The sequence below is a fragment of the Typopeltis vanoorti genome, chromosome 19 (genome assembly GCF_054136105.1).
Source record: "Typopeltis vanoorti isolate ZY-2024b chromosome 19, IOZ_Tvanoo_1.0, whole genome shotgun sequence".
Taxonomy (NCBI): domain Eukaryota; kingdom Metazoa; phylum Arthropoda; class Arachnida; order Uropygi; family Thelyphonidae; genus Typopeltis; species Typopeltis vanoorti.
In genome coordinates this window covers 58,656,568-58,681,017 of record NC_143567.1, presented here as the reverse complement: position 1 = coordinate 58,681,017, position 24,450 = coordinate 58,656,568, and the positions used below count along the sequence as shown (strand labels likewise).

The 24,450-nt window shown below is 34.1% G+C and overlaps 1 protein-coding gene across 1 annotated transcript in view; it reads left to right on the top strand.

The window, feature by feature from the left end:
* LOC150096148 (ribosomal biogenesis protein LAS1L-like) overlaps window positions 1-24,450 on the top strand; it is a 266,535-nt gene that overhangs the window by 106,179 nt on the left and 135,906 nt on the right. Inside the window, exon 7 of the mRNA XM_090409522.1 lies at window positions 6,986-7,068. Within this exon, the coding sequence (XP_090265648.1) occupies window positions 6,986-7,068 (83 nt within the window). The remainder of the gene's footprint in view (window positions 1-6,985; window positions 7,069-24,450) is intronic.

Below are 24,450 nucleotides of genomic sequence, written 5' to 3'. Positions count from 1 at the left end.
TAAAACCACCACCCTGCTTATGGGAGCCTGGAGTGGCTTGAAAAAGAGAAAGAAAATAAATTAAAAAATACAAAAATGTATAAAATTGATAAAAATAGAGAAAAATTCCTTGGCCACCCACAATACAAAATGTACTGTAGGTCATGCAACCCTTCATTTAAAAAAAAAAAAACTTAGCAGTCATACACACCATCACCATACATGATATCTGATTATGTTAAAACGTCATAATGTTGTTTCTGCCAGTACAGAATAGAAACAGCCAAGTCCTAAATTACCATCTCATTCACATTCATCTAGCACCCATTTAAATACCAGTTAACTGAGGACACATGGGAAAGGTAAGTATTGGACATTGGGGTCAGAAGCTCTCAGTTGATTCATCACATTCTTTATAGGGTATGTAGAAGTCATCTCTCTTATTAATCTAGCTTTAACCCTTAAGTAACCCTGACAAAATTTAATATAAAGATAATCTAATAGCTAATTTATTAACTCATTATTATATTTTCTCATAAAATTTGCTTGCCAGAATTGCATCAGCAAGGTAGTTTAAATATGTTGAGTCTATGTAGGCTTTATAGGAAAGCCTTAATAAAAGTTTGAGCAATCTTAATGCTGTATACAGGGGTGCTTAAGGGTCAAAGCTGTATAACTGAGAGGAGACCTCCACATAGCCTTTAAAGGAATGCAGAGAACTGACCAGGGCTTCTGACCTAATGTCCAATCCTCACCTTCTCGTGGTGCACCCTGTTGGGTATCTACTTGGATACTGGATACTGAACGAAAAAGGATGGGCTGGCAATTTGGGATTTAGCTGACCAAATTGTATTCTTATTGGTTAAACCAAAATAAAAATTGATGGTACAACATGACAAAATTTCATGCCGGCTGGGGAGTCGCCCGGTTAACCCCCCCCCCCCCCCGTTGTTTTTGCCAGGGAACTAGGGCGAACAGCGAAAAGTCAGCTACTGGAACAAATCTGAAAACACGCCCAAACTCAACATCACCAGAGTTAATGATCAGTACTTTCAACATAAGAAGCCTGAATGGCAAAGAAATCTGGTACTTATCTAATTCCTCAGCTAGCTGAGGAATTAGATAAGTACCAGATCAACATAATAGGGGTGACTGAAACAAAAAAGACAAAAACTGGTGAGATCTTTCTGAGCAATAAATACAAAATGTTATATTCAGGAAATGACAATCAAGGAAAAGAAGGAGTAGCCATAGTATTCAACACAAAATATGAAGCTCATCTTCTTGAATGGCAGGCAGTGTCAAGTAGAGTGGTTTGGGCAAATATGAGAATGGGGAACTGGACAATGAGACTTATTTGTGCCTATGGTCCCACAGAAGGTTCTACTAAGGTAGAAGTGGAGGAATTTTTTGAGGCTTTAGAAAAAGCAACTGACACAATGAAAAAGGAAAAGTTGGTCCTTGTTGGGGATCTAAATAGCAGTGTAGGAAAGGATTGTGAGACATACAAAAATATTTTGGGAAAATTTGGAGAAAAGAGCAAAGCTAATAATAATGGCAAATATCTGTTGGATTTCTGCTGCTCAGGACATGGACTGGTTATTACTAAGACCATGCTCCAACATAAAAATGTGGACAAATTCACATGGAGAGAAGAGACAAGGAATAAGAAAAGTCTCATTGACTATGTTATTGTTGATAGTGATGTTTTCTCCCTGGTGCAGGACACCAGAGTGTACAGAGGATTTGAAATTGGAAGTGATCACAATTTAGTCTTGAGCAGGATAAAATTGAATTTCATATTGAAAAGAATGACATGTAAGAAAGTTTTAAAGCGGAGCAGCTCTCAGATGTGAACTGTAGACTAAAATACGCAAAGATTATTGAAGAAAAAATGAGTTTGAGAACAGGAATCAAACCTTAGAGATTCAGTGGCAAGCCTTGAAGAAAGCCCTTAATGATTCAGCTAGAGAGGCATGTGGTGAAGTTCTCTGCAAGGATAGAGAAAAATTAGAACTCCATGGTGGACACAGGAAGTTAAAGAGGCAGTGAAGGAAAAGAAGAAATCATATCAAAAGTTCCTGGTAAATAAGTCAGCATGTGCTCTTAGAGAATACAGAGACAAATGTAAGAAAGCTAAACAGTGTGTAAAACTAGCTAAAGAAAAGTCATGTGAGGACTTCGGCAAGAACATAGAAAATAAATATCAAGAAGGTAGCAAAATATTCTGGAGGTTGTTGAAGAAGCTTAGGAATGGAAGAAAGAGTGCTGTAAAAGGAGTTAGAGATGATAAAGGTGACATGAAAATGGGAGAAAAGGATATCCTTGAGGTATGGAGTAATTACTTTGAAAAACTGCTAAATGAAACAAGCAGTGATGACAGGACAGTGGTAAAAAACACTGACCAGGCATGCTGTCAGGAATTCATATCCATACTTGAAGTAGAAAAAGCCATCAAAGGCTTGAAATGTGGAAAGGCAGCAGCAGCAGTAGATATTTGACCAGAAATGCTGAAGTATGGTGGTATAAAAGTCTTACAGTGGCTGCACTGCATAGTCCAGAATGCCTGGACAGAGGGACGAATTCCAGAAGCTGGATTCACAAATAGAGGCTGTCAGGATCAGATCTTCACTTTATGACAAATAGTTGAGAAAGCATGGGAATATAACAAAGATCTGTATTTAAGTTTTGTCAATCTGGAAAAGGCATATGACAAGGTGCCAAAAGAGAAACTATTCAATACGCTACAGTTATATGGTGTCAATGGGGCATTATATCAAGCAATACTTAGTCTTTATTTGAGTTGCAAGTCAGCAGTTAGAATTGAAGGAAATACAGGAAAATGGTTTAATGTTAAATCTGGTGTGAGACAAGGATGTACATTATCCCCTCTGTTATTCATTATCTATATGGATCACATTATGAAGGAAAGTGGTATTAAACATCATATCAGAATTGGAGATGTTAATGTCAGCTCTTTGCTTTATGCGGATGATGTTATACTTCTAAATAAATCCGCTACAAGTTTGCAAGATTCCCTGACTAAATTGAATAACTGTTGTAATAGATATGGTATGAAGGTCAGCAATAAAAAGACAATGACAATGAAAATAGGTAGAATCATTGAAAATGTCAACTGTGTTTTGAACATAGAACCTGTGGACAAGTAAAACATTTCAGCTACTTAGGCACGATTTTTAGTGAAGATTTAGTGATAATTAAATATGGAAATAGACAACAGAATCAACAAAGCTGGTATGGTAGGAAGTCAAGTGAATAAATTCATATGGAATAAGAGAGAAATTAGTCGGAACACTAAATTAGCTGTATACAAACAGTGTTCAAACCAGTTTTAACTTATGGATCTGAGAGCTAGGTCAGAAGTAAAACAATTGACCAAAGACTAGTGACCACAGATATGAGAGTCCTGAGAAAGATTAGAGGCATGAACAGATGGCATCAGTGGCAATATCATATTAAAAAACGAGGATATCAGGAAAGAACTTGATATTGTCAGCATCCAGGAATGTGTTAGCAGAGCTAATCTTAGGTGGTATGGTCACTTAAACAGAATGGGCGAGGAAAGATTAGCAAAACAAGTGTTCTCTGTCAGGTTGGCAGGAAAATGACCCAGAGGAAGACCAAGATATAGTGGATTGATACGGTACAATGTGGCTTAGACGATAGAAATATAAGATCTGATAATGTTGGAGTCTTGACAAGTAATAGACTGATTTGGAGGAAAATTGTAGATAGGAAGTTAGTAATGGTGTAAATTTTTCATGTAGTGCTATCATATCCTGTACACCCCTTGAGGGTACGTCAGGAATTTGATGATGATGATAATGCTGTACAAGAGGAATCTGTTATTCACTTCTAAATATCAGTAATTTATCTTGATATATTTTATGGTCTGTTTAATGCAAGTAGTCCATAGATAATTCATTCTGCATCCATACTACCAGTCCACTTGTAACTGGTTCTAACTTGGATTTTAATGTGAGGAACCTCTGGAGAGGCCTTTTGATTAAGAGTAAAATAGCCTAATTCACCTTAAAATCTGTTTTCTTTATCTCACAAAGCAAACTGTCTTGAGAATGCACATGGTTGTTAAAATAATATACTGGCCTCATAACCTTAGTTACTTAGAATGTAATTCAAAGCAGACAACACTTTTATTCACTATAATGGTATAGCCTGAAATTTGCAATGTTTTTTTGAGAATGCTTTTTAAATGTGTGATAAGATATTTCTGTATTAGTGATATTCAGTTACAGATGTTTGCAAGTGAATGATTGTGGGTGACCACTTATTCTGTACTTTGTGAATACAAAGTACAGAATAGAAAATCAAAAAATTGATATTTTTGATTTCATCTAGGCCCATACTGATTGGCTGAGTTGATAGTACATCTGCTTCCAGCCAATAGACCATTGGTTTTAATTCCACGGTAGTCATGGATGATTATCAATATCCTTAGATGGTAGAGAAGAATATCATTCCAGTAATTACAGTAGCCCGTGGTGAGACTGCTGATTATTGAAAGCATGCAGTGACTTGAAAATGTTCTAGGTAGTCTCTGGAGCAGGGTTTCTGGATTACCTACCTCTTAGTCCATCCATTTTAGTAATGTACAGTACATGTGCAATATTTTACCTCATTTTTAATGTAAATATCTCATTACAAGGCATCTTCCTTTCAAAATGCAATCGTTACTTTTTGCTGAAGTATGTGATGCTGTCTTCCAAGTAAAACAGTTGGGAGACAAAAAAGCATTTAAACAGACAAAATATTGTTCCTGTTTTGTTAGAATTTAGCCAGCATCCCAGTTGTGCTGAGATATTTAAAACCGATGCTATGATTATGAAAAGAGCATATGCCCTAAAAAAACTGTTTTTCTTCTGTGCACATTGTACCCTTAGCTCGCTTTTTTGAATTAAAAAAAGTTTTTATTTAAAAAAAATTTTTTTAAAGTTTTTTTAAAAAATTCCTGCCTAGACTGTCTAATTTAGCTTTAGTTGATAACTAGAAAATTTACTTGTATTGCAATCTAGAGCCTTTTTCTCTTTTCTGCAAGAGGAAAGAACATTTGATAACATTTAGAAGTGGTAATAACAGTTCACAGATTAACTACATCTTGACTAGAAGAAAATATTTTAAGGAAGTAACAAATTGTAAGGTAATCCTAACAAATCAAGTGGTGCAGCAACATTGGTTGCTGTGCATGGACTTTAAAATAAGATTGAAGATAAGAACCTTTGAAAGCCATGGGATGAAGACAGTTAAATGAGGAACCTTTTTATGGAATGGGTGTTAGAGAGGATTTTGGATGAACTAGAAAGTGTACAAGATTGGTGGAGACACAATTCAAAAGCAATTCTGAGCTGTGCAGTCGAGGTGCTTGGCGAAATATCTGGAAAGATTAGAGATCAGAAGGAGGGTTGGTGGTAGAATAATAATGTGCAAGAAGCAGTGAAGGCTAAGAAGGAGGCAAAGAAATGGGACAAGTCAAGAGTGGAGGACAGAGAGAGAAAGCGAGAAGCCAAAAGAATTATTGTGTAGGCAAATGCAATGATGTATCAAGATCTTTATGATCAATTAGAAACAAAGGAAGGACAGAGAAAAATTTATCGACTGGCAAAATGTAGAAATAAGGCATCTAAGGACATCTTAAATGTGAGGCAGATCAAAGACTACGAAAGAAGAGTATTAAGGAGGGATGTGGATGTAAGAAACAGATGGAGAATATACTTTGAAGGGCTTTTGAATGAGGAAATGTGAAGACTCACAGAGAAGTTGGGCAGCCTTATGAGGGATGGTGCAGAACATCAGTAGAGTGGAAGTTGAGGAGACTGTAAAGAGAATGAAGAATGGAAAATCAGTGGGTCCTGACAGGATCCCAGTGGAGGCATGGATGGAAGGCACTGGGGGAGGAGGGCATTGACCTGCTGTGAGATCTGTTCATAAAAGTTTGCCAACAGGAAAAAATGCCTCAGGAGTAGAGGGAAAGTACTCTTGTCCCTATTTACAAGAGTAAAGGGGATGCACAAGACTAAGAATTACAGAGGAATAAAGTTGATATCCCACATAATGAGAAAATCCTAGAAAGGGTTCTTGATGGAAGACCGAAGAAGTGGAGATTGCAAAGGAGCAGTTTGACTTCATGCCTGGTCGATCAACGACGGATACTATCTATGGTTTATGATGGAAAAGTTTCAAGAGACACAACAGGAGTTACATCTGGTGTTTATTGATCTGGAGAAAGCATACAGTAGAGTGCCAAGGAAAGAAGTCTGGAGGTGTCTGAGGGTCAGATCACAGAGGCATCTGGATGCTTCTGTGATCTGACTAAAATGACCTGAATGGATTGCAGGATCCTTTAATATATATGAAGCGTATAACATCTACTTATTTATGTTATGCTATGCCATTTGAGATGCCAGTAATAAAAAGGGGATTGATTATGATAATCGATTAATTATTTAATAATAATAGCCATATCATGTGACCAAAAATTTGCTGAATTTTAAGTATATTAGTAGGATATTATTGCTAAGTGTTTTCTAACTTTTCAGAAGAAGATACAGCAGTAATCAGTAATAATAAATTTGAATTCATAATTTTTTCATGTTGATATTTTTTATTAATTCAAAATTAGTTAGGGTATATATATGTGTGTGAGCCTCTGTAGCTCAGTCGGTATAGACGAAGCCCTTTGGTCGGAAAGATCTGGGTTCGATTCCCATTTATGATGTGAGGAATCTTTATCTGGTCTCTTTCAACTAAAGATGTGTTAGCCGGTCTCATATGGTGGTAGAGGGTTTTTTCATCTGGAAACTAGGAGACAACACATAAATGAATGAATATATGTATATATATAGCTTTATGAATTTAATTGAATTTAAGTCTCTAATGATATTTAAGAAATCAGTTTAGTAAGAATAATATTTTTAGAAAGATTAGAACCACATGTATTTAATTTTTTTTAATATATATATTTATATAGACTTTTATTTGTGAAGTTATTAGTACAACCTGGATATTTTCTTCCATCCTGCCACCAGTTGAACAGTCTTCTTAAAGAATATGGTAAGGGATTATAATTTCAAATACAAAAATATTAATACAAAGTAACTAAAATTGATTATTTTTCCTTCTAATATCAGTCAGCCACTTTTTAGCTGACTTCATAATAACAATGTAAACTATTTGTTACAGCCATGAACAGTATTATACTGTTTATCCATCATTACATATCATAGAGCTGTATATAACTGAACATGTTTTCAAAATTTATATTTTGGAATATTTAGTAAAAATGTATCAATGCAATTCAGGTTCATTAAAAATTGATGATTTTTAATGAACCTTAAATTTAATTTACCATATTCATTAAATAACTAAAATGTTTTACTTGTGTACAAGTTCTCCATTCAAGATGCAGCTGACATTTTCAGTGTTCTGCCTATTTTCATAGTCTTCGTCGTCTTATTATTGCTGATTTTTATGCCAAATTTGTTCAATTATTCAACTTAGTTAAGGAGTCCTGCAAACCTTTACAGTTTGCAGAACTCCTTAACTTATTTATTTATTTAAAATTTATTTAAGAGTATGACATTGTCTGCATAAATTAAAAAACTGGGATTAACATCTTCAATTTTGATCAGTTTCAGTGAAAAACAGAGGAGATAATCTGTTCCCTTGTTTCACACCTGAATTTATATCTATTCATTTTCCAGTACCAATTTTAACTGCTGACATCCAATTAAACATAGACTACTTACTGATCGATGTATTGTCCCATTTACACTATATAACTATAGCATTTTGAATAACTTTTCTCTTGGCACCTTGTTGTATGTTTTTTCCAGATCTACAAAACTCAAATACAGATACTTGGTATATTCATTTCTTAATTATTTGTCTTATAGTGAAAATCTAAGAGCCTTCAGAGCTCAGTCAGTATAGACGAAGCCCTTTGGTCGGAAAGACCTGGGTTCGATTCATGTTTATGAATTGGGTTTTTCATCCCTCAGAACAGGCATACCGGCCCCCCGTGAACATACACAGGTCGACGGTCATAAAACTTACCCCCCCCCCCCATGAGGGACTCGACTCATCCTAATAGGGAGGGGAGGGAGGAAACTCCATACGTATAAATAAATAAATAGTGAAAATCTGATCCTGCTACACTCTATTTGACCTGAATCAAACATTCTTCTCCAAGCATTCCTTCCATAATTTTTCTTAGCCTCTTAAGAATGGAAGCATGTGTAAATCTTATTTGAAAAACTCAGTTGGGAAATGGCTATGTAATTATTACATTGTTTTATATATTGATATTATAAGAGCTCTACTCCAATCATTCGAAATTCAACCCCCTTACGAGACTTTCTGAATTTTTCACTGTAACCATGGTAACACTTTTACCCACCATATTGGAGCATTTCTGTTGAATATCATCTACTTCAACTGTTTCCTGCATTTCAGATTTTTTTTTGACTTTTTCTACTTCATAATTCTCAAATATTGCTACATATTCCAAATTACATAATTCTTGAATATTTTCTACTACTGTTCTGTCACCTCTTGATTTATTTAGCAGTCTTTCAAAGTAATTACTCCAACATCTAGAATATCTTTATCTTCAGTTTTCAAGTCATCTTTATCATTCTGAGCTTTTTCAGTAGCCTCTAGAATATTTTAACACCTTCCTGGTATTATCTTCTCAACTCCTATGAAAGTTTTCTCATGATTTTTGTTTCACTATTTTTAAACATAGATCCACTTTCTTAGATTTATCTGTAATATTCCCTCAGAGCACATGTTGACTAACCTGCTTAAAACTTGCTTCTTTTCCATGACTGCTTCGCTAACCTATGATTCTGATTTTTCTCTCCTTGCAAACAACTTAATCACATGCCTCTTTGTCTAATCAGTTATTGTTTTCGTCTGTCTTGAAGGAGTGGCTCTCATTTACATACTCTATATTTTTCTGGAATAATATTTAGATATTTAAGTCTACAGTTTACCTTTGAAGCTGCTTGACTTTAATTCTTTTTTAAAACTTTTGTATATACTTTTCTTTTTGATATGATATTCATTTTTATCCTGCTTACAACTAAAGATGATCAACTGTTTGCATTAATCTTGAAAATTTTCTGTTACTCTTCTGTCACTTCTTTTTCATTTAACAGTCTTTCAATTAACTACTTCAGATATTTTGAACATCGTTATCTTCAGTTTAAATGTTATCTGTATCATCTTCCATTCCTTTTACTCCTCCTTCCATTTCTAAGCTTTTTCAATGGCCTCTAGAAGATTTTAGCACCTTCCTAATATTTATCTTCTATGTTCTTACCAAAAGTCTTCCGATGACTTTTTGTTCTAAAACATTGCCTAATACAGAGATAAGCTAACTTATCTCTGTATTCTTTTAGGGCATCTGCTGGCTTATTTGCTAGAAATTTCTTTTCCAGGACTGCTTCTTTAACTTTTTATGTCTACTTTGGTGAAACTGAATCAATGTTTTCTTAAGGATTTACCACTGGTATTTCAAGGCTTGGTTCTTCTTTTTGAACTGTTTCATTTTTTCTTCAATAATGTTTGTATAGCTGAGTCTACAGTTTACCTGTGAAAGCTGCTCACCTTTAATTATTTTTAAAACTTTCTTACATACCATTCTTATCAATATGATATTCATTTTTATCCTACTTAAAAGTAAGCAGTGGTCACTTCCAATTTCAAATCCTCTGTACATCCTGAACCAGCATAAAATTAATCACTATCAACAATCAATGTTGATAGTCATAGTCAATGAGGCTTACTTATTTCTTGTGTCTTCTCTCCATGTAAACTTGTGGACATCTTTGTGTTGGAAACATCATCATCAAATTCCTGCCATGTACCCTCATGGGGTGTACAGGATATGATAGTACTACATGAAAACTTTACATCATTACTAACTTCCTATCTACAGTTTTCCTCCAAATCAGTCTGTTACCTGACAAGACTCCAATATTATCAGATCTTATATTTTTTTCTTCTAAGGCACTTTTTACCGTATCAATCCACCTATATCTGGGTCTTTTTCCTGCCAACCTGGCAGAGAATACTTGTTTTGCTAATCTTTTCTCTTCCATTCTGTTTAAGTGACCATACCATAGCTATTTTCATTGTCTTGTCTTGTCCTGAGATTAGCTCTGCTAACATGTTCCTAGATGCTAACAATGTCAAGTTCTTTCGTAATATCCTCGTTTTTAATATGATATTGGCATTGATGCCATCTGATCATGTTCCTAATCTTTCTCAGGACTCTTATATCTGCAGTTTCTAGTCTTTGGTCAAGTGTCTTACTTCTGACCCAGCTCTCAGATCCATAAGTTAAAATTGGTTTGACACTGTCTTGTATACAGCTAATTTAGTGTTTTGGCAAATTTCTCTCTTAGTCCATATAAATTTATTCAGTTGACTTCCTACCATACCAGCTTTGTTGATTCTGTTGTCTATTTCCATATTTAATTTACCATTTGTACTAAAAATTGTGCCTAAGTAGCTGAAATGTTTCACTTGTTCTATAGGTTCTCCATTCACCATTCACATATCTATTACAACAGCTATTCAATTTAGTGAGGAAATCCTGCAGACTTGTAGCAGATTTATTTAGAAGTATAACATCATCTGCAAAGAGCTGAGATTAACATCTCCAATTTTGATATCATGTTTAATACCACTTTTCTTATAATGTGATCCATATAGATAATGAATAATTATCTATATGGATAATTATTCATTATCTATATTCATTAACCCACAGGGGATAATGTATCTTGTCTGACACTAGATTTAACATTAAACCATCGTACTTTTTTCAATTCTGACTGCTGAATTACAAGCAAATAAAGACTAAGTATTGCTTGATATAATGCCCCATTGATACCATATAACTGTAGCATATTGAATAGCTGCTCTCTTGGCACCTTGTGTTGGAAACATGGTGTTAGTAATTACTATTCCATGTCCTGAGTAGAAATCAGCAGATACTTACCATATTATTAGTCTTGCACTTCTCTGCAAATTTTTGCAAACCATTTCTATACTGGTGAGATCCACTTCCTACTCTGCTGTTTAGATCTCCAACAAGAATTACTTTTTCCTCTTTCTTATGTCAGGTGCTTTCTCTAATGACTTCTACCACTTCTACTACAAAATTCCACTCTTCTTCTTTAAGAGACACATCTATGGGAACATAAGCATAAATTAGTTTCATTTAAATAAATTATAATACCGAAATAATATCACGTTAAATATTATTTTATTAGTATAAATTCTTCTAAGTATCAAAGGCATCTTCAATGCATGTAAAAAGCTAATCGAACATTACTGACAATTTCAAAAGGCACCACCTAAGTAACTAATGTGAGATAACCAAAAAGGTCATTAAATATCCTAACTTATTAAAAAAAATATATATATATATATATATATATATATATAAAAGTAAAATAAAACGTATTTAGGAAAGATTAGCTCATTAAAAAAGTACTATCTCCCACAAAGGGGATAGTCTACGTCTATCCCCCTTTGTGGGAGATTGTACTTTTTAAATCAGCTAATCTTTCCTAACTTTATTTTATAATTGTGTATATATATATATATATATATTTATTTTATTTTATTTTTTATATTTTTTTCATAAGTTCGGAAATTTAATAATTTTTTTTTAGTTATCTTACATTAGCTACTTAGGTGAAAATTATACTAATAAAATAATATTTTAAGTAAATTATAATATTCCGATATTATAATTTATTTAAATATGCTTACTCACAGTATTTCCTTATTGAAACAATTAAGTTTCATTGTCCACCCTCTACCCCAATTTTGAAATTTGCCCAGAAGCTTATCTTCACATTTAGTGTTGAATGTTATCACTACTCCCTTCTTTTCCTTGATCATTATCATCCAAATGCTGTATAACATCCCATACTTATTGTTTAGTACGGTCTCACCTGTTTTTGTCTTTGTCTCAGTAATGCTAATTTTGTCTACATGGTACTTTGTTATTCTGCAAGACTTCCTTTCCATTAATACTCCTTATGTTGAGTTGGAGTGTGTTTCGATAGCTAACTTTTGACTATTCGTCCTGGTTCCCTGAGGGGTATCTCCTTGTTTAACTTGGAGATACCCCAGCAAGCATCAAATCTCATCATGTTGCATTTCTGGTTTAAATCTATAGAGAGTACAGCTTGGTTGGCTAAGTCCCTAATCCTCATTTGTTCAGTACCCAGAGGACACCTACTAATGGATGCACCATGTGAAGGTGAAGATTAGACATTAGGTCAGAACCCCACTCAGTTCTCAGCATTCCTTAAAGGTGATTTGATGGTTTCCTTCCAGTTATCTGGCTTTGATCTTTAAGCAACCCACATATATTACTGCATATGTGTACTGTATATTACTGTACTACTATATAAATATCTAACTATTAACTGTAAGATATATAAAATAAATATATACGTAATATAAAAACAATAATAAATATAAATAAACTAATAATATAAACTATAAATATAACTGTTTAAATATACCTCAGCCTGCTAGTCCTCATTAAGATTGGGCTGGTCTTTGGAACTTATTAAGTATCTGATTATAACCACGTGGGTAAAATGATTGCTTGCAAGTGTTTTATTGTGTTATGTTACATATTTTATCTTTAGTTTTCCATCTCTTCTCACTATTTGGAATTGCCAGTGTATTTTTATTTTAATCTGTGCTGATTTTCAGAAATTATGCTAAATATGCTATGCCATATTAGTAATTAATTGTATAGGATATAGCAGTGAGTTTGATATGTTACTTCTTCCTCAGTCCTCTTCCTTCACAAAATAAGCTAAAAGAATGGATTTCTCTCATCACATCAGCTTACAAATTCTTTGTCATTATCACTATTTTATCAATTCATCTCAACTATTTCAAATGACATAAAGGAACCACAGTGTGCATATTAGTCAGTATGTATAATCTGATAAGTCAGTAAGAAAACATCTTCCAATAAGTTCAAAGAAGTCTATGAAATTAGTTGCATACTTGCATATTACAATAAGAAGACCAGATATGAAAAGCATTACATCAATTAGATCAACAATGATGCTGCATAATATTTGCTATCATAAAGGTGCAGAATAATGGTTGTTATATCAGAATCTGTTTCTGATGAACTTGACCTTTTTGAATAATGTAAAAGTCATTCTGTTCAACAATTTCTAAGACTAATTTTTGTCAGTAAAGTCTGCAAATTAGTAAATTAAAATAAAACCAAAAGAAGTTTACATGGGTTCTGGTTATTTATGGAGTATGGAAAGTGACCATGAAATCCTACATACATTGAAAGCAATTAAAAAAAAAATTTTTTTTTATGTTGCTATACAAACCTATAGTACATTGTGTACAGTGGATGGGTTAAAGATTTTTTTGTTTCTATTTGTATCAATTTTATATTTTTTTGTATCTTTCATTTATTTCTTACATGGTCTGGAAAGCCATCTCTAGAGACTAAACATGGAACTTTTTCATTCCTCCAGTAAGCAGGGGGTGGCATACACTGGGCATTGAAATTCATCTTCCATCTAAAGAATGCCCACAGTGGTGGCCTGTTGATTGGAGAGCGGGTTTGCTAACCACTCAGCCAGCCAGACTTGCAAATTGCAAACTGTTATGGGTGGACTACTGAACAAAAGTCAAAAGCAAACATTTCCTAGTTTCTCTTGCTGTATAAAAAAGATTATTCACATCTCTTCAGAAGTATGGAAATTGGATTTCAGAAATTCTTTTGTGAATTGATGAACAAAATTTCATAATTCTAAACAAATCTACCAAATGTGGCATTCATTCCTTGCTTCTGACCAGCATGACATGAAAGATACTTTCCATGCTTATGAGCCGTTCTTTACATTAGTCAGTTATATGAAATAGTCGATTATAATTCTTTATCTATATAATATGCTTACTCCTAAGTGGTTGACTGACACATCAAAATGTTATCCACTTCTTGTGGGGATAGGAAACCAGAATATTGTATAATCTGTGTTTAATTGATGGGAGAATATTGATGGTTTTAAGTAGGTACTTGCTACAAAAGTAAAAAAGTTTTGATGAAAATTTAAATAGAAAAAACTGACATTCCATTTTTTTGAAAATTCTGTAAAAAATATATCCTTAGCCTTTATTTCCTTTACTGAATTAAAAATAAAAATTATATCTGAAACATAAAAATTCCGTATAAAAGCATCCTTAAATCATTAGCTTTTCATATTTTGATGGTGGGAAATACACCTACTTCCTTTTGTTCATTTTAGTGTCCATGTGTCTACAGAAGCATAGTATACCTAGTCACTATTTTTAGTAATAATAAAAGTTTCAAATATGAAACCTTATTTTAATGCCACAGATGTCTGCGAAGACAGATGTGGCATAATGTTTCAAAAATATTTGCCAGTTCAAAAAAAAAAAAAAAAAAAAAAAAAAATTTTTTTTTTTTTTTTGAACTGGGGGAGGGAAGAAAGGTTATTGTGTGGAATGTGCAGTATATTTTCATATACTGCACATGCCACAGGCTAGTTTGTAATCATCATTCTTTCAAGGATTTCAGGTCCTACATTGCTCCAGTCTTTTTATCATTTCCTTAGATTCTTAACTTCCACTGCCTTCAGTTTGGTGGTATCCTTTTATGGGTATTCTTGAGTTGAGCATTCTTTTAATGCATTTAAGCCATTTTGTATTTATAGATTTTATTTATTAAGAAGTCAGTTTTAAGTTTTTTATATGTATTTTTGCACTTCTTTTCTCAGGTCCTTAAGGGTTGCATAAGAGTCAAAGCTGTATAACTGAGAGGAAACCTCCACATAGCCTTTAAAGGAATGTGGAGAACCGACCAGGGCTTCTAACCTAATGCCCAATCTTCACCTTCTCATGGTGCACCCTGTTGGGTATCTACCTGAATACAGAATGAATGACGATGGGCTGGTAATTTGGGATTTAGCTGACCAAATTGTATTCTTATTGGTTAAACCAAAATAAAAAATGATGGTACAACATGACAAAATTTAAATTTCATGCCGGTTGGGGCGTCACCCGGTTAAACAAGGCCCCTGTTGTTTTTGCCAGGAAACCAGGGCGAACAGCGAAAAGTCAGTTACTGGAACAAATCTACACCCCAACTCAACATCACCACAGTTAAAGCTCGGTACTATCAACATAAGAAGCCTGAATGGCAAAGAAATGGAGCTAGCTGGGGAATTAGATAAGTACCAGATCGACATAATAAGGGTGACTGAAACAAAGAAGATAAAAACTGAAGAGTCTCAAGTAGAGTGATTGGGCTAATATCAGCATGAGGAATTGGACAGTGAGACTTATTTGTGCCTATGGTCCCACAGAAGGTTCTACTAAGGTAGAAATGGAGGAATTTTTTGATGCTTTAGAAAAAGCAACTGTCACAATGAAAAAGAAAAGTTGGTCCTTGTTGGGGATCTAAATAGCAGAGTAGGAAATGATTGTCAGACATACAAAAATATTTTGGGAAAATTTGGAGAAAAGAGCAAAGCTAATAATAATGGCAAATACCTGTTGGATTTCTGCTCAGGACATGGACTGGTTATTACTAACACCATCTTCCAACATAAAAATGTGCACAAATTCACATGGAGAGAAGAAGCAAGGAATAAGAAAAGTCTCATTGACTATGTTATTGTTGATAGTGATGTTTTCTATCTGGTGCAGGACACCAGAGTGTACAGAGGATTTGAAATTGGAAGTGATCACTATTTAGTCTTGAGCAGGATAAAATTGAATGTTCATATTGAAAAGAATAACATGTAAGAAAGTTTTAAAGCGAATAAAAGTTGAGCAGCTCTCAGATGTGAATTGTAGACTAAAATACACAAAGATTATTGAAACAAAAAATGAAAGAGTTTGAGAACAGGAATCAAACCTTGGAGATTCAGTGGTAAGCCTTGAAGAAAACCCGGATTTATTCAGCCAGAGAGGCATGTGGTGAGGTAGTCTGCAAGGATAGAAAAATCAGAACTCCATGACGGATACAGGAAGTAAAAGAGGCAGTGAAGCAAAAGAAGAAAGCATATCAAAAGTTCCTGGCAAATAAGTCAGCTTTTGCTCTTAGAAAATACAGAGACAAATGTAAGAAAGCGAAACACTGTGAAAGCTTAATAAGAAAGCTAAACAAAAAGTCATGGGAGGACTGGCAAGAACATAAAAAATAAATATCAAGAAGGTGGTAAGATATTCTGGAGGTTGTTGAAGAATCCTAGAAATGGAGGAAAGAGTGCTGTAAAAGGAGTTAGAGATGATAAAGGTGAGATGAAAATGGGAGAAAAAGATATCCTTAAAGTAGGGAGTAATTACTTAAAAAAATTGCTGAATGAAACAAGCAGTGATAGCACAGTGGTAAAAAAAAACACTGACCAGGCATACAGTCAGGAATACATATCCATACTTGAAGTAGAAAAAACCATCAAAGACTTGAAATGTGGAAAGACAGCAGCAGAAGATGATATTCGACCAGAAATCCTGAAATATGGTGGTATAAAAGTCTTACAGTGGCTGCACTACATAGTTCAGAAGGCCTGGACAGAGGAATCAATTTCTGATGATTGGAGTAGAGCTCTAATAGTACCCATATATAAAAAGGGAAATAAAACTGAATGTGAGAATTACAGAGGTTTCCCTACTGAGTGTTCCTGGCAAGATCTATGCAAGTATACTTGAGAAACAGTTGAGAAGAATTGTGGAAGAAAAGCTTGGTGAAGAACAAGCTGGATTCAGGCCAAATAGAGGCTATCAGGATTAGATCTTCCCATGCTTTCTCAACTATTTGTCGTAAAGTGAAGATCTGATCCTGACAGCCTCTATTTGACCTGAATCCAACTTGTTCTTCACCAAGCTTTTCTTCCACAATTCTTCTCAAACAGAGATCTGTATTTAAGTTTTGTTGATCTGGAAAAGGCATATGACAAGGTGCCAAGAGAGAAGGTATTCAATACGCTACTGTTATGTGGTGTCAATGGCGCATTATATCAAGCAATACTTAGTCTTTATTTGAGTTGTAAGTCAGCAGATAGAATTGGAAGAAGTACAGGAATATGGTTTAATGTTAAATCTGGTGTGAGACAAGGATGTACATTATCCCCTCTGTTATTCATTATCTATATGGATCACATTATGAAGGAAAGTGTCATTAAACATGATATTAGAATTGGAGATGTTAATGTCAGCTTTTTGCTTTATGCGGATGATGTTATACTTCTAAATAAATCCGCTACAGGTTTGCAAGATTCCCTGACTAAATTGAATAACCATTGTAATAGATATGGTATGAAGGTCAGCAATAAAAAGACAAAGACAATGAAAATAGGCAGAATCATTGAAAATGTCAACAGTGTTGTGAACGTAGAACCTGTGGAACAAGTAAAACATTTCAGCTACTTAGGCACGATTTTTAGTGAAGATGGTAAATTAAATATGGAAATAGACAACAGAATCAACAAAGCTGTTATGGTAGGAAGTCAATTGAATAAATTCATATGGAATAAGAAATCAATTAGTCACAACGCTAAATTAGCTGTATACAAGACAGTGTTCAAACCAGTTTTAACTTATGGATCTGAGAGCTGGGTCAGAAGTAAAACACTTGACCAAAGACTAGAGACCGCAGATATGTGAGTCCTGAGAAAGATTAGAGGCATGAATAGATGGCATCAATGGCAATATCATATTAAAAATGAGGATATTAGGAAAGAACTTGATATTGCCAGCATCCAGGAATGTGTTAGCAGAGCTAATCTCAGGTGGTATGGTCAGTTAAACAGAATGGGCGAGGAAAGATTAGCAAAACAAGTGTTCTCTACCAGGTTGACAGGAAAATAACCCAATAGAAGACCAAGATATAGGTGGATTGATACGGTACAAAGTGCCTTAGACGATAGAAATATAAGATCTGGTAATGTTGGAGTCTTGACAAGTAACAAACTGATTTGGAGGAAAATTGTAGATTGGAAGTTAGTAATGATGTAAATTTTTCATGTAGTACTATCATATCCTGTACACCCCTTAAGGGTACATGCCAGAATTTGATGATGACGATGATTCTCAGGTCCTGCATAGAAATTTTATTTCCACTCTTTTAATTCTTCTGTAGATTTTTATGGTTCGTATTTGTGTTTCATATAGTAGAGAGAATTTTATAAACTATTCTTGTATGCTTTTGAAGTGAATTAGATATGAAAATATTATTGATTAGCATTATTTAAATTAAGGGGATATTAAATCCCACATTGTTTTAAAACTGAATAAGAAACTCAAAGATTGGAATCAGAGAGTTTCATGGGTGCACCTTTTTGACAACTCGTATAGCAGAGTATATAAGTTCTTTTCGCTACCCTAGGACTACTTGCATTAGCTTACGCTAGTAATCGCCGATACGTTTATAGTTTATTATATTCGGCATGAAACTCTCTGCTTCCAATCTTTGAGTTTTTTATTTGGTTTTAAAACAATGTGGGATTTAATATCTCCTTAATTTAAAGAATGTTTATATCGCCGAAATGAAGCCTATTGCTGTTTATATTTAAGTTATTGATTAACCCTAATTTCATATCAATGAAAAATCCTAGATCCTTACATTTTTGACTAATTTCTCAATAAGTGATGCATTAATTAGGAGATACTTGTTTACAAATATGTAGTCAAGCTCATATATATTGGTTTCATTATGTTTTATTAATTTGTGAATGTTTCCAGTCATATTTTCTCATCTGTATTCTTGCAAGTGCCTGTCCAGTAAGTAAGTGGTGTGACTGTGTAATGATATTGTTAAACCACAGAAAAATTCTTTTTAATCATTATTGAAACTAAACAATTCATTGAGAATATCCAGTTGCATAATAACAGTTGCTATGGGAAATAACTATTTCCACTATGATATAATTCTTACTGTGGCAAAAAACACCATTATTGAATTCACTCACCATAACATATTAACATGGAAAAAAAGTTAGTATGTTATGCTTTATTGAGAGTTGGTTAATGCTATGAAAATGTATTCTAATGAGGTAATATATTTGCAGTCTTTAATTCAGTGTATAATTTACTGATAATTTTGGTTGTCTTGCATATGTATATGTCATATATTTACATAGATCTGTGTCATTGCTAGTTTTATAAAGATAGATACCATGTTAAATGATTGATTTGATTAGGTCCAATGGCTTGTTATACCAAGGAATCGGCTTTTCATAAACTTAATTTATTTTATGATAAAGCAGCTATCTTATTGCCATCATCTACTTTGCTTGTCAATGTATGTATTCCTAGCCAGTATTTTTTTTTTTTTGTGCATGTGCCTAAGGAGAGGACAGTCTGAATGTTTTGGGAAAAAATTTAAATGAAACTTTAAATTACTTCATTTGAAAAGCTCTTACAAATGTTTCCCACATTTTACTGGATTCAAATCCATCTTTCCAGAGGGTACAGTCATACTTATGACTGTGCAATAGAGGTGCTTAAATATATATCGAGTCACTGTCTGAATTAATTCTTTTCACTTTTATTTCTATCTTTGTATATTTCTTATCTTGTTTGTGGTCTAATTATGTTTCGTAAATTACATAGTTGTTGTAAAGCCTCGTGTGGTGGTTCCAGGGTTTATCTTCCTTCAAATCAGAAAGTAGTCAAACCAGCCAGATGAACATCACTGACCACGTAATTTTAGTTGCTTTGGCCATAATTCAAAACAACCAACCTAGCAGTCATAAAAATACTTTCATTGTATACCTGATCAAGTAAAATTATTAAACATTGTGTGTGTGTCTGTGTGCACGTGCATGTCGAATATATTTTACTATGAAGATTTAGTGGCTAATCAAAACAGGAGTAATAGAAACAAATATCAATTTTTTGCCTTCAGTAGATCAAAAGCTGGTTTTGTTGTCATTTTTGGCAGAGGATTGATGCTCTCAAATCTGGTGATTTTTTATTGCCAGATTTGATTAGGTTAGGAATTTGAATAGTAGAGCATATAATTAATTTAAGAATTGTCTTTCACTGAAGCAAGTTGTTGTTTTTTTTATCTTCTCCTCCATCTTACTGGATTACATCAAACACATGGTCTACTAGCCTGCTTTTTGTGTTGATTCATAAATTTAGCTTACTAGTGGACTAGCTCATTAGCATATCTGCTTTCCAATCAATGTTGCTGGTTTGGATGCCATCCTGATGTGGATGTTTGTGATTGTCTTTAGGTAAAAAATGAATTTCATTGCCTGATGTGAGACTACTTCACTTACTGGGGGATGAAGTGGCTAGATTAACATTGGTTTCTAGAGCAGAGTTTCCAGATAGGATATGTGAAAATAATTTTACGATGCCAAGGATTGTATTCTCATAAGTTCTCATATCAATATTATGAAACTTTCATAGTTTCTATAAACATTCGGCTTTGAAATAATGTTAGATCTAATATCCACATTGCCTATGTCATTATACATCACCGAAATGAAGTTATATAGCTCTTTCTTTAGTGATTATTTTTATGCACTGACCGAGAGTTCACTTATGAAAAACACATTTCTCTGACATTTGATTTCCTGGTCTCTGAAGAGAACCAATCAGTTTAAAACAGCTCTCAGGTCAGTGAAACTTAAAAAAATGCTCTAATAAAAGGCAAATATATCGACACTTGGGAAGTACTCATGTCTTTTAAGTAGTGCAAGCTGAGGCAACTTCGATGTCAAGGATTGTATTCTTGTAAGCTGTCAGGTCAAGTTTACGAAACTTTCGTAGTTTCTACATACATTTGCCTTTTTAATAATGTTGGATCTAATATCCACTTTGGCTATGTAATTTTATATTGCTAAATGAAGTTGTATGGCTCTTTCTTTAGTTATGAAAATTATTTTTTTTTTCAATAATAAAAAAAAGAATAGTGAAGAATTCTAAGAATTGCCATATATGACAATTTCAAGACGCATGAAGTATGACGTCATCATGGTCAAATGTCAACACATGACCATATATGGGAGTTTTGAGATACACGTCATGCGTACAATGGAAGTCTGGGCCTATATAAGGCGAGACGTCGAGAAGGACTTTGTCTTTGGGTTTTTTAACCTTCTCTTACCTGGGTCTGTTGCCACGTGAGGTCTGCTGTTGGGAATCTAAAGAGAAGCATCGTAGGTTTCTGAGTCTTCTACCTGGGTCCGATGTTGGGAATCCAAAGGAAAGAGCTGCACATTGACGCCATGTTTAGGGTTCTATAGGGCATGGAATAATCAACGACTATGAAGGAAGGTATTCGGCGGGAATTCAAGAACAAGCCAGCAGAAGGAAAGAAGGACCTTTCCTTCTGCTGGCACATACAGAGCACCTTTATATGAACACAAATGCATGTAAGAGGCACTGCTGAATGAGAATTGTAAGTACTTACATATGTGATAATTCCGAACAAGATTGTACATCAAGAGTGTATGTTTATGAGCGCAGTAAAATAATGTAAATTGAAACTGAAACTAATTGAAACAGATATTGAAATAAGCTTATATATAAGATGTATACATTATACATCTCCTTGCAGACATGTATAATGCTATGCATTATACATGTTTGCAAGGAGATGTGCTTTGCATTATGGGAGATACCAAGACAAGGAGTGATGAAAGCTTGGTCCACTTTTAACACGAGTTGCCTCAGTCCTGAAGATACTTCAGGTGCAAACTTTGTTTGCTTACACTTGGATGAAGGATTAAACTAAATCTATTATAGTCTAACCAAGTGAAAAAAACTTCCAACAAAAAACCCTTGTTGTCAGATGTTAAATATGACACCAGATTTAACATGTAAAGATCAAATCATCTTCCTGTGCTTCTTTCAATTCTAACTGATGACTTACAATTCAAAGTCGAAGTATTGCTTGATATAATGTCCCATTGACACCACATAACTTTAATGTTTTGAATAGCTTTTCTCTTGACACCTTGTCATATGCCTTTTGCAGGTCTACAGATCTTTGTTATATTCCCACAATTTCTCAACTATTTGTCATAAAACTTTAAAATTTTGTTACATGTTCTTCTTTTCAATATGAAATTTAATTTTATCCTGTTCAAGACTAAATGGTGATCACTTCCTTCAAATCCTCTGTACGCTCTAGTGTCCTGCACCAGTGAGAAAACATCACTATCAACAATAACATAGTCATTGAGAAAAAACAATTTAAATAGTCATTGAGACTTTTCTTATTCCTTGTCTCTTTTCTCCATGTGAATTTGTGCACATTTTTATGTTGGAACATTGTGTTAGTTATAACAAGTGCATGTCCTGAGCAGAAATCTAGCAAGTATTTGCCATTATTATTAACTTTGCTGTTTTCTCCAAATTTTCCAAAAATATTTTTGTATGTTTAACAATCATTTCCTACTTTGATCCCCAACAAGGACCAACTTTTCCTTTTTCATTGTGTCAGTTGCTTTCTCTAAAGCCTCAAAAAATTCTTCCACTTCTACTTTAGTAGAACCATAGATACAAATAAGTCTCATTTGTCCAGTTCCCCATTCTGATATTTGCCCACATCCATCTACTTGATATTGCCTGCCACTCAAAAAAGATTAGCCTCATATTTAGTGTTGAATACTATAGCTACTTCTATTTCTCTGATTGTTATTGCCTGAATATAATATTTGTATTTATTGCTTAGAAAGATTTCACTAGGTTTTGTCTTATTTGTTTCAAATACCCCTATAATGTTGATTTGGTACTTATTCAATTATTCTCCTAGTTCAATTTCTTTGCCATTCAGGCTTCTTATGTTGGTAGTTCTAATCTTGAACTCTGGTTATGTTGAGTTGGTGTGTTTCAGGATTTGTTCCAGTATCTGACATTTTGCTGTTTGTCCTGGTTCCCTGGGTGAAAACAACAGGGCCTTGTTTGACTGGGTGATGCTTCAGCCAACATGAAATTCTGTCATGTTGTACCATCATTTTATATTGTGGTTTAAGCTAGTAAGAATACAGTTTGGTCTGCTGAATTACAAATTGCCAGCCCATCCTCGTTCGTTCAGTATCCAGAAAGATAACTAACATGGTGCACCATGAGAAGGTGAGGATTGGACATTACATCAAAAGCCCCTGTAGGTTCTCCGCATTCCTTTAAAAGTTATATGGAGGTCTCCTCTCAATTATATAGCTTTGACCCTTAAGCACCCCATGTGAATGTGAATTTTCAGATGATTTCGTACTTCTAAATAATTTTGCTGCATGTCCACGGTGTTCTCTGATTGAGTAACTGTTGTAGGTATGAAAATGAGCAATAAAAAGGCAGATAATAAAAAATAGATAGAAAATGGAAAACATCAACTCCATCTGGAATGGTGAACCTATGGAAAAAGTAAAACATTTTAGACACATATTTTTGATTAAGATTGCAAATTAAGTATGGAAATGGACAGACTTAGCGAAGCTTGTATGTTAGGAAGTCAGCTGAATAAATTTATATTGAATAAGAGAGAAATTAGCCAAAACACTAAATTAGCTGTATACAAGAGTGTTCAAACCAATTTTAACTTATAGATCTGAGAGCTGGGTCAGAAGTAAAACACTTGACCAAAGACTAGAGACCTCAGATATGAGAGTCCTGAGAAAGATTAGGAGTATGAACAGATGCATCAATGGCAATATCATATCATCAATATCGTACTGCAAGGCAGTCTTCAAACAAATTTTAACTTGTAGCTCTGAGAGCTGGGTTAGAATGAAACACTTGATTAGAAACCAGACACGACAGATATGAAGTTCTGAGAAAGATTAACCCTCCAGAGGTCGCATGCAGACTGGGAAAGAAAAGAACGTTTGCTTTTTTTGCATATATTTCTGAAGAGGCTGGTTAAATCCGGTTGTGCGTTTATGTAGCTTCATATATAGGCAGGACATATGTTAGTGTAGAATATTACATTAATGCAATAACAACTGTTCCCACTGAGACATTGCACAGGCACAGATCCCATGCGACCCTTAGTGTTATAAGAATAAGCAGTCATCAAAATTTTAAAAATTGGTGAGTACAGTCATATCCCGAGTTACACGGTTTCATATATGTATGTATGTATTCCCATCCCGCTTCACGCCTCACCACTAGTCGCATCTTTCCGCCGCCGGCTGCATTCGCCAGTGTTGCACATGCTGTGAACAAGTACTGGTGTGTTTCACATGGTCTCCATTCATACACGATTTTTATAGTCTACAAACTTTGTGATTGTTTAATGTTATGTTCTTTATAAAAATTTTATCACATAAAAAAGAATAATGTCGTCCAAAGGAAGCAAGTCCGATTCTTCTACAGCTAGCAAGAAAAGAAAAACATTGACTTTGTAAACAAAACTCAACAATATTTAGGATTTTGAAGGCA